Raw genomic sequence first — 17493 nt, 5'->3', positions numbered from 1 at the left:
CGACTTTAAATGAAGTCCACGAGCAGAATGTATTTTTGTCCGAACTTGTGGCTGGGCCTGCGAGTTTTGTACGAGGGAAATTCCAGCACAGGATACTCGAGTTTTAATCGTGGACTCTTCAGATAATATCTCAACACAAAAATTGGCGAAAATTCTTTTCGGGAGCGGATCTAGTTTTCAGGAAACGGGGGCGGGGGATATGAATGGGGGTTGAGTGAATGAGTGCCTTGCTAGGGGGTCCGGGGGCATGCCTCCCAGAACATTGTGAAATCTACAGATTCTTTCTCCTGCATTCTAAAGCAACTTCGGGATACAATAAGGACATTTAACATTCCATTTATTAGTTTTGGCCCCATTTTACTAGTATCATAACATTAACCAGCGGTTGCACGGGGGGTGTTGTGTTCTATCGAAGGTGGTCGGTTATTTCGACTGCAACTTTTCTTATTTTTAAAAGAATTCGAAGACAGTGTTTGACCACTCTATTTTCAAAGGCCTGCAAAGGCCATTTATATTCCTCCAATAACTTGCCCCTAGCACTTTCATAAGCATTCCGCATCACCTTTGCGCTGAGAGAATGAGGATGATGAACAACCTAACAATCCTCAGAAATCGTCTCAATCCCCCTCAAGAATAATGAGCAGCCGCTGACGGGACCATTGCATCAAAATGCTCCCGAGAGTTGAAGAGTTCATCTCTGGCATTCCCCGCGCAGGCTTCTCAGCTCAATCTCAATGACATCAGACGGTGATGCTGTGATCGCAAAACCAACTTTGGGCGTGACGGTGTTACCAATCCGACCAGGCAGCAGGGTGCTTTTAACGGCATAGCTTCATTAGCATTGCGCCGCTAAATTTAACAAAGAGCGTAAAGTTACACCTTGGAGTAAAACGATTCAACTGTGAGCGAATATTGAAAAGAGACATGAATACGTAAACCTCGTGCTTATGACAAACAACCATCCCTAAATATCGTTTGAAGTTTTATTGGCTTCCATTTTTAACAAAATGTGATTGACAAACGCAAATAGGATTTTTTTTAAAAGGATTTTAGGGATAACGTGCACAGACAACATTGAGTTATGTTATTATATAGAACTGAATGACATGTTATTATTTTGACCACCTTTAACTGAAAATTAAAATTAAAATATACACAACTACAACTTACCTTCTCTAGTATAATTTAGATTCAAATTGTAAATATCATGCTTTTTTAAATTAAAAGTCTGTGTTAACATTGAAAAAATATGAACATCTGGCCAGGAGGGGTTATTTATGATCTCATTCATAGTTACACAACTATCTGTTCTAAAAAATAATGCATGATATATTTAATTGGACAACTAATAACAAACACAGTGGGAGACCTTATCTAACAAAACCTCGGAAACCCCCAAGTCCGTCATTCATTGATTGGGGTCATGCAGAGGGAAAGTCCCGCCGTGTATTCTCTTTGTCTCCCCGTCGATTGCGACACATCGATCCGGGACAGTCCACGGCTTCCCGGTCAACCATCATCGGTGACTGGGCCGGGGAAGGGGCACGTTTTCTCCCCCGTGTATTTCACGCTCCCCACGGTCATTGTGACACAGACATCGTGGTTCCTACTCGCATTTCTCCCCCTCTCTCCTTTTTTAATATTAATGAAAACAAAATATAATTTCAACATCCATATTCAAAACAGCGTATTCCAGACATTTCTATCAATAATACACAAAACTTAAGCTCGGCGTGCACAATTATCGTATATATTTACTTTAAGGGGTTTGAATTAGAGAGTTATCGTATTATGTTTTCTCCACTGCGAAAAAGCTATATTTATGCTGTTTGCTTTATTTTATGAAATGTTTTACGCAGGCAGTTATTATTTGTAGACATCTTAGCACTGCCAATATAAATTTCAACTATAATCTTCAAAATCCATCCACCGAGATACGATTGAAAATTGCATTTCTTTCACACCTCTTTCCTCGGTGTTCATTATTCTCTCCAAATCCCATCCCCCGAGGGGTGTCATTTTGACGGTATATTGCGATGTGGATGTGCCGCGGTGTGTAGTTTCATTAGTGAAAGTGTTCAGAGCAACATTATGTTTCCCACCTGCCACGTCTGACTTTGCTTCTGGTTTGACGCAAAGCCTATAATTCTTTTTTTTTTTTGGCTCACAAAATTTTGACTGCACCGCAGAGATACAGAAGTAGAAATATTTAACAGAAAAGGGACAGATACTTAAATCATAGAGCAAATCCTCGCAACTTGCGCATCACCATAAAGCACCTGACTTGGAGGAGGGAATCGTACTTTCTAACAGACCTTTATCATGCTGCCACCATTTTAGTCATGTTCTCTGTATCCAATAACAGTACTGAATGATAAAACTTGTTTGTGCAAAAAGGAACCAGACTATTTTCCCTTCCAGCCTCGCTTTGGTTACGTTGATTTGAATGGGAAAAATCATGATGGCCGCAACATGATAAATGTCTATAAATGGGGAAACAAAACAGCTCAAGTTTCTGAAAGATGCCCATCATTAAAAAAAATATATCCATGGAATAAGTTTCTGTCGGTATACCCTTGAAAAATATGACCCAACCATATTAGCCTTTTAATTAGGAAGAATTGGAAGCAATCGGTTACGAATAGCCGTGCAGACAGCTGTGATCGCCGCATGCCTTGTTTAACTTGCTTGGGCCACCAGTGGTGAAGATAATGGCTACCGTCCTGTTCTGGCGACCGACATGACGGTGCACCAAATCTTTTGGTTTTGGAGGTTTTCCAAACAATTTTAGGTGAATCAAAGAGAGTGTCATGATTCCATGCATGGTGTTTAGTACATCATAAAATTGATGGACAACAAACGTTGTGCAAAACTTGATATTGTTCAATTTTAAGTTAAAACAAATTAAACATTGGTCAACGAAAAATTCAGCCAACATTGACCATGAATTTCTGGCCAAAAGGTGGAAAGACATGACCTACCTTAACCACTCAACAAATTATTTCGATGATATTATTTGTTTCATTCATTACTTTATCTGCATGCTTTTACGTCTCGTTTTTACAAAATGATGCAAATATCTGGGAATTCATGTGTCATTTCAATTTTCCAGAGAGCAAATTGAGTATCGGGAAAGCAGATGGAGGAATTTCTGTAAAAGTAAACAGACGCGAAATTAGATATGAACACTTATCAATATTTGCATGTCCAAAATTGAATTTTTAAATCAATAAACATTATAATGCATTGCAGGCTGTGCGTTTTTGTTTACTGTTTTTTCAACACCAAAATACATTAGACTTTGTACATTGACTACATCCACTCATTATAATAGGCCTGCAGAGAATGATTTGCATACAAAGTGCCTGGAATGAAGGTAGTGAGTATAGCATTAAAACATAAACCAATACAGTTATGTGAGTATTCGAGAATCAACGAGAATGCCCAAGATGATAGAATTCTTTAACCTGAACTCCCCATATTGTTGATAGCACAGTCAGCAAAAAAGGTGAGTATGGCCAGCTTAACCCTTCGAGCAGCTTGCCCAAAAAACAACAGCCTAGGGCCTAGCAAGTTAGTGTGGAAAATCTTGCTTTTATTGTTCAACAGAGGGCGCTTTTCGATATCTTCGTTCAGCCATAATTTTGTTTGCGCTAAAAGGAATAAACACTGGCCACGAACCTTTAAATTTCGATCGTGTCATGGTGATCGTATCCGCTCAACTTTGCAATAAATTTGCTCGTTTTCAATCGTCTCTCCCCCTCTCCCGCTCTCTCTAGTTTCATTTCCCACTCGGTCCAACTAGCATCAGACCAGTCCATATTCTGCAGTGCGCAGGACCAGTTCATCATCTTCTCAATTTCCGAGCAACTAGCGTGACAAAATTAAAACCTCTCTTGAAATTAACTGTGTGGTGATGTTTTTGTTCATGTATGTTCTCTTGTACAATCATTAGGCTGTAATCAATCGTTAGGCTGTAATCCACCGCTATCAATTGTTTCAAAGTTTTGTCTCAATAAACCCTTCTTTTCCGTGTTGCCGCACAAGACGACATATCATGACTGTCTCTCATCATCAAGTTTGTCGTCTTGTTTTCGGACTTGGCATTTTATGAAGCATTCTACACTGGCTGCTCGATGATGCAGGTCTTATCACAATCTCGACAGTTTTTTGAAGGACACCAGAATCCTAACTTCTGGGGAACTGCATACACTTCCATGTCATAGTCGAATTAGAGAACAGGTGTACGAGGAACGTGGAATCCATGGCCTTCATCGTAGACTATTTCTACCATCTAGCGCCCTCAATTTCTTTTTTCTTTTGCGGATCAGTATAAAACTGTAATTTCAACACAAATTCGATATGAGGTCCGCTTGTAATTTCGTCGAGTAACATCCAAGTCCTTCCTCATTTTATTAATAGAAAGTTTAATATGAAGGACTGAAAACTAAACAAGGAAAGTAAAACTGTAATAAATTATTCAGTGAACGGAACTTCGCAGGAACATCAACTTTCAGTTTTCAAGTTCTTCCATGCAAGTGATACGGAATCAGTTTTTATCAATAACAAAGCAGACAATTTTTAACCTAAATTATGAAAAAAGGGCATTTTATCGAAACTTGAATTATCAGAACTGTTGGATTTTAGTTACAAGGAAGTCGTGTGGTAATAGTAGTTCCTATGTACAGACATGGCGTATACGTTCTTCTTCTTCATCAATGCACGCACTGTACGTGCTCGACAAAACGTAAATAAAATCGAATTGTTGTTGAAATCCGTCTTTGCGGTTTTTCATTACAATAGAGTTAAACTTTTGAAAGGATGCAAACCTCCATTAAACCTTCTGCAGTCAGCCGTGACATTTGGCAATATGCCAGCTTCATTCTGATCGAGATTGCATGAATTAGAGTTCAAATTTCAGTTCTACGGTACTTTTCCGCAATGATCACGCCACATGGTTGCGCAACACACAAATATTTCCTGATGATTGCTGAAGTTTACTTAACCCTAGTCTGTCATGAAAACAAAAAAAAAGCAATCAACCAAAGTCAACTCTTCTTTTCCTAAAGTTCAAGTTCGAAAGTGAAACAATTTATAAGCCTTCCTCAAAGTTTCATATTAATCTGTGTCAATGACAACCTTAATACAGCCCAAATATACAGGGACTCTCCTCAGTTTGTTTGTTTTTTATTTTGAAAACCCACTCGTCTGACCAATACATTTATATTTATAACAGACTGAAATTTCTTCCCATGTTCACATTGCTACTTTTTCCAGTAAATCATTTTTTTTTATGAAACATTCGGTATCTTGTCCGAAAACTTAAGTTCTGGTCATCGCTAAAATAATAATCATTATTTACATAAACTTTGCAACGTTGTGTGAATCTGCTGCCAACCAGCACATTTTCAGAATACGTGGATAACTTTCTCAATTAGTTTTCATCTGTGAACAATTCCCACATAAATCGATGTTTTGTGACAATGAAACTAGGCATATGCATGTTTATCAATGCGAAGGACCATTATTGTTCGGAGCCAATCATCGTTTGCAAACCAGGAAATAACAAAAATCAGTCATCAGACTGCAGAACCAACCCAGGGAAATACCAGTTCGTCAATTCATGTCCGGATAGCGGGAAGCAGTTGAGGATATGCATCTGTTGAACTTAAGACAAATTGAAAATCATAAACTGACCGAAACTCCGAGTTGACTCCATCTTTTTCAAGGTCACATTTTGAAGGATAAATGTTGAAGGTAAGTATTTTTTTTTCAATGACGGAAATTGCATGCGGATTGTCTGCGGACTTGCGCCAGTGAGATGGTTGCGTAATTGTCTGTTTCCTACATCGTCCTGTTCAGATATTTCATGGGGATCATTCTTGTCGTTAATGTAAATACAAAGTTGGCCGTATGGGCACATTGTGCATTGTACCATGGGCCGGCCAACAAAAAAAATTGGGGATTTTGGGAAACAACATTATATAAATGCTTAATTGCTATGGTTAAAATTATAATTCAAGAAAATACTTGAATTTCTGGCAATTGTCCTCCGTCCCCGTCGATTTTGTTTGAATGCCCAATTTAATTAGCTGAAACTGTAATGTTAAGCTTTAAATTAGGGTAAAGTCTGTTGTGATATTGCACTTCATATTCATGTCGACGTGGCATTTTCGAAATGTGTTGCGAAAATTTTCGCGCAATAGAATCAACGAATGTTTTGTTGGATCTAATTCTACCCCCATGGTTGGATAGTTGGATCAAACGGTCGCGGGGAGTCCCCGCTGATTGCACACTGCAATTACGCTGGTAAACTGCATCCCCCAGTTACGCATCTAATCTCGCGTTCAACGGTTGGTAGCGTGTGATATAAATAGCACCAAAAATGACGTCATTGTAATGGTTGGGCCATTTGCAGGTGCTTACGAAAATTATTTTCACTTAGTAAAACATAACTTTTTATCAAAAAACAATTAAAAATCGACGAAATTAGGGCAACAACAATAAAAATATAGTTTCAAATAATTAAAGTACAGAAATATAAGAATTCTAACTGATTGAGAAGATTTACTTAACTATCTACGTTCGATTGCAGTTACATTGACCCCTTGTCACAATGGTTCCGTCCAAACAGCCACACGAAAGGGGAATTCCTAACAGAAATCGCGAAATCACCGAGTACCCGCGAAGATAGAATTATTGCACAGTTTTAACGCTTTTTTGTCCCCTAATTTTTGAAATATTGGAACAACAAAGACTAAAAATAAGCCAGTGACCACCTCGAAGTGATTTAGGTAAGTTCCGGTTTCCTTATTTTCGGAATTGGTGACGATAAACCTGCAAGTTACGAATACGGAGAAAAAATGCGCACATTTTACGACTTGCATTTCGCATCATTTTTTTTCCAATTATCACTTGTCATTCCTATAAATACCAACCACGAAATTGAGTAATGTTTGTGAAGTTGTGAGGATTTGATTTTATTGTCAATTCTTGCATTACTAATTGTTATGACTATTTTCCACATGTGCAAAGTCATGCATGCACGGTGACATGTTGATTATCATAGTGCACTTTTTTCAGTGTTGTTGTCTGACATGTTTGACATGTCTGACGCGATTTTTTTGAGGCAAAAATGCAAAGTTAATCAAAACTTCCTACTAGCTGCTCCACTCTATCCACGTGCCATGTCCAATAAAGATATATAAAGGTATTCATACTTCTTTAACTACTTTTAGTTTTATCAACAAGAGATACGTGATTGACTAACTGATGGGTTTCTTTTAAAAACAGTGAATTACAATAATCTGTAATTTCGGTGTATTTGTTTTAACTCTTTGTGAGGATGAAGAGGTTTTTTACTGTCATTGTGTCGCTCCTATATCTCCATGGTCCTACGAAGTATTTCATTCATGCCATTTCAAAATAATACGGTAAAGTTGGTGAAACTTTTGCCATATAAATATATTGGGAAGAACATACTTAACATTCTAAGTGCATTTATGAATGAATTCAAGTGAATGTTGGAACATTTGTTGGGAACATGATTGTTTACAAACATTTAGAAATTTGATCTCAGTTGTTGATATGATGAAAATCATGTTGGGTATTGAAGTGACCGTACTATTATACTTTTCAGTCATTGACAGTTAACCATTTTCTGTCCTGTTTTTTTGTTCTTCTCCCATGTAGCAGAGCTGAAATATACCGACAAACTACTGAGTACCAGATTTATTGACTGCAGTCAGGAAGAGAACATTGTTGAACATATCACATCATATCAAGTCTTGTAAGATGTCGCCAAAGGACCGAGCAGACCAGGCGGAGCAGCGCTCACCTCTCCGTCTCCCCAACAAGATCTCTGACGCTTCTCCAACCATTACAAGCCAGCTAAGATGCAGCATCAAAGAGGAGATAGAAGAACACAGGTGTGAATTTACTTTTTGTAAACCCACAAAATTACTGATGTGTACCTTAGGTCTTCAGCCAGAGGCAGCCAGAAGATTGTGATGTTTTTTCCGCGATAAGTGATGTTGTTGTACGAAGTTTTACGTACAAGTCATCCAAGTCAAGTGAAAATCTGTTGAAATGGAAAGTCAGCAACTAAACATGATGCTTTTGTCACTGTTTATATCCTGTTATTTGATGCCGGAATTGTGGTTTTGTTGCGCCCCAACTATGGCAGTGGTCCCAACTATAGTTGGGCCAGTCCCAATTATAGTCGGGGCTGTCCCAACTGGGACGGAGCAGTTGGGAATCCCAACTATAGTTTGGACGTAACACAGCGGGAGGGAAGTTGGGAACGGATGTTTATTGGGCCTGTCTAGGAAAAGGGGTACATAATACGCAAGTGTATACGCTATATTAGATAGTCAGACGGGGTGGAGTATAGAGGTCCGCAACCATAAGTGCTTATAAATCAGACTTCTTCTCAGACTCGCATAAAGATTGAAACATGACAACTGACTTTGATGAATATGTGCCACAGTTTAAATTTTACTTCATCCTTTGTGCCAGATACCAAATTTCTTGCAAAGCCGGACATTCAATCAAAATAGTGGGCACACCAGACCCAAGGCCAAGTGGGTACTCCAACTTCCAATACCTTGGGAGCTAATACCAATTCACAACCCTCAAACCATGTTTTAATTTGTATAACAATACTTGGTGAAGCAGTCCGCTGGCTTTTCCATTTTCCATTTGTTGATTTCCATTTTCTTTCTAGGCAAGACGACACCTTGACTCGTTTCTTCCTTCAGATGGCCACCTTCACCTCTCTCCTCCCTCCACACTGGGAGAGCTACCCGTCGGACCTTAAGATGTTCCTGGAGAAGGAGATGTTTGACCCAGTCCTGGGTCACATTCTTCAGTCCGAGGGCTTGATGAACTGGTGCCCCTCCGTCAGGAAAGTGTATCCATTGATAACTCCAGGTAAGAGCTGGAAGTGTAACAAGAGTTAATGGTCACGTGGTACAGCACCCTCTGTATGTGACCTCAAGTTAGTACACACACACTGGAGTATAGAAAGGTCACACACCCACACACATAAGATGGCTAAGACAAAGGAATGAGACTTGAATCATTATCCTGACTTAAAGATTACAACAGGGAGTGAGACTCTATTACCTTATACAGATAAATTGCTGAAATCACTAGCTAATGATCAATTTGACTGCCTCTGCCTAAAACACATACTTCAGACAGGTCTCAGTGGAGCTGAGGACCAGTCAGAGGCAATGTACAAGACATGGCATCTTGGTTGGTAGCCGACTTTGTCAAATTGTTCTCTGTGCTTTGGAAGCGACAGAGTCTTTCTAGAGTGGAGCTAAGTCATTCTGTGTCAACAGTGTGGATAGCCTGGTTGCAGCCGTACAGTGGCAATAAATATAATTCCAAATACCTTTTAATTAATTTGATCATCATCTATGTGTTTATTTATCATTCATTCATCAACCTTGTTTCATAAATCTTTGAATCATCGACCAAAAGTTCAATTATAATTTTTTAATGAAGTGTGTGTTCATTTATCATTAAATCATCAACTACATGTTCGCTTATCATTTAATCATCAACTGCATGTTCATTTATCATAATCATCAACTGCATGTTCGTTTATCATTTAATCATCAACTGCATGTTTATTTATCATTTAATCATCAACTACATGTTCATTTATCATTTAATCATCAACTACATGTTCATTTATCATTTAATCATCAACTGCATGTTCATTTATCATAATCATCAACTACATGTTCATTTATCATTTAATCATCAACTGCATGTTTATTTATCATTTAATCATCAACTACATGTTCATTTATCATTTAATCATCAACTGCATGTTCATTTATCATTTAATCATCAACTGCATGTTCATTTATCATAATCGTCAACTACATGTTCATTTATCATTTAATCATCAACTGCATGTTCATTTATCATTTAATCATCAACTGCATGTTCATTTGTCATTTAATCATCAACTGCATGTTCATGCATCATCTAATAATCAACTGTGTGTTTTTTTATTTTTCATCATCCCCAGGTGATGGCAACTGCCTGCTGCACGCCGCCTCCCTGGCAATGTGGGGGATCGAAGATGATGAACTGGTTCTGCGTACCGCCCTCTTTCGGCTTCTGAGGGACGACAGAAACGAGAGGAACCACATGCGGTGGCAGAGGGAGCGCATGAGAGCAGATGCCGGTATCCCAGGCAGTGGTCTTATGTACAATACCACAGTAAGAAATAGCTCCCAAAATATACTTTTTTGGCTCTGAACCAATGGAAGTTGTCTCATAATATGCCTATCTTGACTAAACAGAACAGGCAGCTAATTTGAGGCAATATTTAGCATATCTTTATTTGCCGATGTCCAATGTGCATGGTCTTAAGTATCATACCATTACAAAGAGAGGCAGTTTGTAACATATTATGGAGTTTTTAACTTGATACTGTTTTGGCTCAGGGCCAATGACACCCCCATGGCCAAAAAAAAAAATATTTTGGATACATATGAAATTTTATGAAAGGCAAGCAATATTAACAAAGTCTTTGTTCTCAGCTATTTTGCTTTTCCACTCATGAAATTGTGATACTTTTCTAATAGGAGTGGGACAGTGAGTGGGATCTCATTAAAGAGCTCGCAAGTCCTAAACGACGCCCGATGACAGCACATGGGCTCCCCTACGAGAGCCTGGAGCAGTTTCACGTCTTCATGTTGGCCAACATGCTGCGTCGTCCCATCATCGTAGTGGCCCAGGACATGATGCGCAGCCAGTGGGGTCACTCCATCCAGCCCCAGGATGTGCAGGGGATCTACCTTCCACTCAACTGGGATCCCGCTGTCTGCTGTCGCTATCCCATTCTCCTCGGTTTCCACCAGAACCACTTCACCCCGCTGCTGTGCACGGCCAAGCTGGACTCGGAGGACGACCTGGACAACTATCTCTTTCCCATCGTCCAGCAAGACTACACCCCGATGAAGGTGCATTTCTTGGAGGAGGAAGAAGAAAAGTTTGTTGATAGCCTTCTCCAAAAGTACCTGATCATCGAAGAGATCACCCACATTGGGAAGAGTCTCAGCCGAGCGCAGGAGCTCCCAGGAGCTCGACTTGTTTCCCAAAACAGCCATCCTGATCTTGATCTCATGATTCCCTACCTTGCACTTGCTGAGACCCATTACCGGCACTACTTGGAGGGGGAATATGGAAACACCGTTGAGAGTACTCCAGCGATTGAAGCAAGAGGAAAGGCAGATGTTGCATTGGGGAAAGACCCACAGAAGCTTCAGTCATTGCAGGAACAGCCAAGATCATTTCCATCTTACAGCATCCCTACAGGTCCCCAGCCAGGCAAGACTTCATGGTCTGGCCAAGGAGCACCCGTGGGTCAGCCATCAGATGCAACCCACAACGCAGGATTCGTTGCCTCCAAGAACCTTCCCTACAAAAGGGAATTCTCTCTGGTCGAACAGTCCTGCAAGACAGAAGGGTGTGTCTACTATCGCTCTGTCAGCACTGGGGAGTATTGCCATGAGTGTTCCCAAAAGCAAAGCCAGGGCAACAAGTGTCAGGGGGAGGGATGCCTTAACCCAGCTGAACAGGGCTGCCAAGGGCTCTGTCGGGTCTGCTTTGACCAGAAGAAGCTGACGGAAGACCCTATGGTCAACGCCACGGCTCCTTCATTGAGCAAAATGAGTTTAGATCCTAATGTCAACGTTGGGCCATCTAAGAGAGATGTGGATAGTCGTTATTGGTACGGCAAAGGAGACGATGGACAGAATCCTGGAAGCAACATCCCAACAGAGCAGGGACAAATGCCTCCCCACCTGGGGGTATCTTCTACAGGATCTGCAGGGTTGGCAGTTAGAAGGAAGGAGCCAGTGCTCGAAAAGGCAGGTCCAACCCAGGGTCTAGCAAAAAGTCCAGACAATGAACTCAACTCCATGATTGTCCATCAGAAGCTGCCAACCAAGAAGTGCATCATGCCAGAGTGTCCCTTGACCGGAGAGCCCACCAAGAATGACATGTGCAGCAAATGCTACGCTGAGAACCTCCAAGTGGAGCAGGAAATAGAAAAGTCAAAGATGCATAGGCAACCTGCAACTGTGGAACCCCCTGCTTACTCCGCATTAGCGACAGCCGCCTGTGCAGCCAGCAGCAGCGCAAGTGCACTCCCACAAGCCTCAGCAGCTGCAGCAGCCTCCGGCAAGTTGTTGTATCCGGAGAAGAAGCCAACCTTCACTGTTCAAAAGAGCATCTGTGCCACCGCTGGCTGCTCGGGAATCCGTCTTGACAAGCCACCATATAACGGATACTGCATCAGCTGCTACAACCAGAATAATAATATCCCCAACCAGGCCACAACTGCTGAAGTGAGAAACCTAGGAATCTCAAAGAATCAGGTCAACCCCAATCTCATCCAAAATGGAAGAAGCCAAGACCAGTTTAGACCAACAGGCCCCAGGGGAATTGATAAATATTATAGTACCGCACCACAAGCAAAACAGGCCGAGAGACGCTCGGGAGAAGCCCATCAACCACTTATTTACCAAGCTGCAGCTAAAGTTGAAACCACTACCGAGAGTCCAGCTCCTCAGTGCGCTGGTCGTCGATGCAACAATCTGGCTGCCCCACCCAAGTTCATTCTGTGTGAGGAGTGCATTCCAATTGCAGAGCTGTACAAACAGGAAGGTACAGGTGGATCTGTCGATAAAGAAGCAGTCCGCAGTGCAGCATTGGAGCCCCAACCAGCCGAACTGAATCAACCAAACGGTAAGCAGCAACAAATTGATTTTTGAGGTAATTCTAATGTAATGATAATGATTGTCACTCATGTGGACATTATTTTGAAACAGTTCAGCACACTTATCTGTCATGTAATTTTGTTGTTTCTTCATCCCTCAGACGCTGCTAAGCAAGTAGCTGAACCTCCTGGAAGTACCCCATCTTTGCTCAGCAAGACAGCAGCTGGTTTCAAGAACATCCGTGTCCAACGTGTCAAATGCCAAGTGCCCGGAGGTAAAGAAAGCAATTTACTTGTTTGTGTAGCAAGAGAATTGCTCGCAGCACTTGGGTGTTTGTTGAATCCACTGTCAATCGATTCTTTTCTTTGAAGACCACATTTAATACAAATCAGTATCCAGGACCTTGCACTTATTTAATAAACCATTGGTACTTGTAGTGTTCTTTTTACCTTACTTTTGTTTATACATTTTTTTCAAGATATTTTCAAGTTTTAGTGGTTAATGCCAAAATGCATTTCAGACATTTTCATTTGCTATAAAGTTGCTTTTTTTTATTGATCCAGGATGTGCAGATGATATGTACGGTGATCCAGCGTTGAATAATCTGTGCTCTCGCTGCTCCGCAAAGATGTTGATGAGACGTACCCGCACCAGAGCATCTCCCCCACTTAATCAAGCCGAGCCCCGGCCGACCCAATCCCCTGTCCACCAGTACCACACGGCACCATTAAGCCCCTCCCCCCGCATCGGCCAAGTCCCACCCAGGGCCCAGACAGAGTTCCTGTATGCCGGGCCAGAGAGAGGCCAAAGAGAATTAGGGATCCAGAAACGACACACCTTACCGGCCAACTTTCAGAAGTGTGCCCAGCCCAAGTGCCCGAACCAAGCCAACTTGCAGATCCTTGATGGGTTGTGCAACACCTGCCACCGGGTCTACCGGAACCAGGGCTACGCTCCTGAACCCTTGCCAATCAACCCTGACCCCCTGGTTGGCAACAGAGGGCGCTATGCCCAGCCGATGGTGCCAGAGGCACAGTTTTACCCGCCGGGTTACAGCTCCAGGGAGGAGAAGATTCTGAATATCGAGTCCGGTCCCAGAATTCCTCCGAGGCCGGAACGCAATCGCACCGACATGGGTTGCCTTAGCGAGGGATGCACTAACTACGGTAACCCCCGTTGCCAAGGTTACTGCAACAGCTGCTTCAGACTTCTCAAAAATTAGAAGCCATATGGAGCACAGCCCAAGCGTCAAATTTTTTGGCATTCAGGTAATTTGCCCAAACTAATACGGAAAGAACTGTAAAAGCAACCCTGTGGATGCATGTACATATTTATCGCGCGAAGGAAGAGGGAAGACATGTGTTGATATTTTGCTTTTTATTAAGGACTTACTAGCAGAGCAATTGTTAATGCACGTTCATAGCCACGCGTGTTAAGCTAACAAATGAGGCAAATCTTTGAAACTGATAATTGTGTTGGACCTACAAGTCAGAAACAATGTCATACAAATTATGATTCTAAAGTTTTGGTTTATTTGACAAACAAGTTATGAGTGATTTTTTAAAGTAGTTTATATTTGTTATCTCATATGTATATTTATACACATGTTGTTTATAAAGGTCTAATTACATAGCTGACACACAGACTGAAATGTTCTTAATGGAAAAGCAGCATTAATAAGTTAAAATTAAAAGCTGTTTTGCAAAAACAGAGCGCTATACAGAACATTTACCCTAACTCCCTAGGCATTTGCTAGGATGTAAACTGCGAAATCCTCCAACTGCCTTCATGTAAAAATTGCATACAGCCTCAATCCTCCAAAATCATCAGTTATTTTTGTTTAATGTGGTCCTTGGAAGGGTGACCACTGCCTCGATCCTGCAAACTCCTCCAGCATTCCCTGTCAATATGTTGAGGCAAAGCCAGTGACACCCTGGAGCAGTGTGGAGGATTTCAAGTGTAATATAGACCTAAGTGTATGCATGGTTGAGCATTAACAACACAAGGTCAAGTTTAAGACCTTGAAACAGTGCATCCTCAGAAAACGGCCACAAAACTTTGCCATAAAGCTAGTCAATCCTGCAAAGTCCTGCATTTTGTAGAGATGAGTTGGAGGATTTGGGAAGGTTAGGATTAATGAAACTTGTTCCATTTAACAGTGGCAGCAAAAGGAATGAATTTTGTAAATAATAGCTTTAATTCAAGTACTTCTCTTAGTGCACAATACAGCTACATTTCAGTAATTCCATGGTGAAGAATCGGCTAAATATTCATTTTATGCATTTACACATGTAATTAATTCTTCGCATTTAATCAACTCTTTGTACTTAATTCGCAATAACTTGTCATTTCCTTTTCGAAGGATCAGCTTTTCCCAAGTACAATGATTGTAGTTTACTAAATTAGTTATAGGGTTGCACAAAACGTCTGTATGCTGGTAATTGTTTGCTGTACATAAGCAGACTATAATGATTGTCATGTAATATGATTATTAATATTTTCTTTTTTTATTCATAAATACCTATGGCAATTTACCCAATCCCATTGGTCAAGAGCTTGTCACGTGGCCTGTTTTAAATGGTTGATAGAGACTGGCTGGCTGGTCTTAATTGCTTTTCCAGTGTCACAGGAAATTGGGACTCCGTTGAATTTGAAATCCAGTTCCTGCACCGTGTTATTGGTTTGAACGTTCACAATCCTCATGTAGTATGCAATACCACCAGTGAGTAAGAATTTCATAGTCCTAAATGCTCACTGCACTGATGTTGCGTGAATTTAGGTTGTCTGTAATACGGGCTAATTGGTGGTGTTGCACATGCTCATGCATAGATAATTAGGAGAGGGACCGGTCACATAAGAGGGTTTAACCAATAAAAGGGAAAAGTAGTCCGATTTTCACAGGAGTCTGATTTTCATATCACACCGGCACAGCTGTGCTCTGCGCCACATCGCGTAGTACGCAGATCTCCATATAGGGAGTTGTTTATTCAATTCAATTCAATAGACATTTATTTCTATACATTGCAGAGAAAATAGAAGAATGAATAATAATGGGTAAGATAATTAAACAAATGCATGGAGGCCAATACACAGAAAGCAACAGCTTGTTACGGAAGGCCTAGATATTTACATGTATACACTACATTCAGAAGAATTAAATAAGAACAGTGAGCAGTAAATTAACACAAAAGTAGTCAATAGTACAATACTTGTAATGTCAAATCAAATCAAATCAAAGGCGAATGCAGATGGACAAAACGCTGACAGAACAGAGAGACATAACTTTACATAATATAGCTAGAGGAATGTTACGAAAAACATAAAGTAAAATTGTTGAGCAAAATCGTTGGAAATTTATACTTTTTACTTATTTTGACCGACAAGTTTTGATTTTTTTTTTTTGCCGAAAAGGCCTTCAGCTCGGGTAAGTATCAGCATCCAGACTCCAACTGATTTTAAACTTAGTGTTTCAAGTTTCATACCGGCCAAGCACACATTAATTCCCTTATGATGAAACTCTCACGGCCAAAAGTCCCAATTGCGGTTGAATGTGCATTTCATTAATTTAAAAAGTTAAAAAAGTTACACAATAGTCACTTAATTTCAATTTATATTATATGTATAAGTGTCGTATATATTATTTGTATATATTCTGTGTCTTTTCCTTAATTTAACAGTTTTGGCCTGCAGACATTGCAATTTGTCGATTATTACTTTGACTCTGAAACACATTTTTCGTTTTGGTGACTTTGATTTAAATTTGAACCAGGTTTGGATAAATGGTGGACCTTTCAATTCAACACAATTTGCTCCCAAAAATGTCAAAATATCAAAAAGAAAAATTAGAGGCATTCAAATACAGGATGTTAATTGGTTTCTAAAATGTTAAGAATTTCAAAGATTTGTCTCTACTCAGAAATAAAATATTAAACAGATCATTAGAATACAGTTACTGTAAAAACATGCTTTTTGTCAAAATTCTTATGCACTTACCTCAATCTTTACAAATATGCTTGAAACTTGCTAGGAAGATGCCTGAGGACACTTAAAACACATTCCCAACATTGCTCGTGACAGATGTGGCGTTCAAAAGAAATATGGCTTTCACAAAATTGGTAAAAATTGATTTTTATTGAAATTTCTTCCAAAAATCCTTCATATTTACCCAAATTTCTTAAATAAGCACTTGAGGATGATGAAAACATGCTCATCATGCATTCTAAAGTGTTTCTGGGTTGTTTTCAGAAAAGTCATTTTTTGACCAAATTTGCTAAAAATGTAAGGCTAACCCCTTGCAATTTTTTTCAATTTTGACCAAAAAAATGAAATTGCTTGAAACTTGCTAGGAAGATGCCTGAGGGCCCTTAGAACACATTCCCAACACTGCTCGGGACAGATGTGGCGTTCAAAAGAAATATGGTGTCCACAAAATTGGTGAAAATTGATTTTTATTGACATTTCTTCCAAAAATCTTTCATATTTACCCAAATTTCTTAAATAAGCACTTGAGGATGATGAAAACATGCTCATCATGCATTCTAAAGTGTTTCCGGGTTGTTTTTAGAAAAGTCATTTTTTGACCCAAATTTGCAAAAAAAGTAAGGCTAACCCCTTGCATTTTTTTCAATTTTGGCCAAAAAATGAAATTGCTTGAAACTTGCTAGGAAGATGCCTGAGGGCCCTTAGAACACATTCCCAACATTGCTCGTGACAGATATGGCGTTCAAAAGAAATATGGCTTTCG

The 17493-nt window shown here is 40.1% G+C and overlaps 1 protein-coding gene across 5 annotated transcripts in view; it reads left to right on the top strand.

The window, feature by feature from the left end:
- LOC119744588 (tumor necrosis factor alpha-induced protein 3-like) overlaps positions 1–16712 on the top strand; it is a 58830-nt gene extending 42118 nt beyond the window's left edge. The window contains exons 1-7 of one of the 5 annotated variants that reach the window (XM_038220594.1): positions 5650–5757; positions 7693–7928; positions 8726–8931; positions 10049–10242; positions 10611–12777; positions 12910–13023; positions 13313–16712. In XM_038220594.1, the coding sequence (XP_038076522.1) occupies positions 7795–7928; positions 8726–8931; positions 10049–10242; positions 10611–12777; positions 12910–13023; positions 13313–13971 (3474 nt within the window). In that variant the 5' untranslated portion in view covers positions 5650–5757; positions 7693–7794 and the 3' untranslated portion in view covers positions 13972–16712. Of the gene's footprint in view, positions 1–5649; positions 5758–6656; positions 6795–7119; positions 7211–7692; positions 7929–8725; positions 8932–10048; positions 10243–10610; positions 12778–12909; positions 13024–13312 lie in introns of those variants that run through there. The other 4 variants (XM_038220593.1, XM_038220591.1, XM_038220595.1 and 1 more) reach the window with 4 other exon arrangements.
- Positions 16713–17493: the final 781 nt, after the last annotated feature.

The sequence above is a fragment of the Patiria miniata genome, unplaced genomic scaffold (genome assembly GCF_015706575.1).
Source record: "Patiria miniata isolate m_02_andy unplaced genomic scaffold, ASM1570657v1 HiC_scaffold_7, whole genome shotgun sequence".
Classification (NCBI taxonomy): Eukaryota; Metazoa; Echinodermata; class Asteroidea; order Valvatida; family Asterinidae; genus Patiria; species Patiria miniata.
This window is presented reverse-complemented; position numbering and strand designations above follow the sequence as displayed.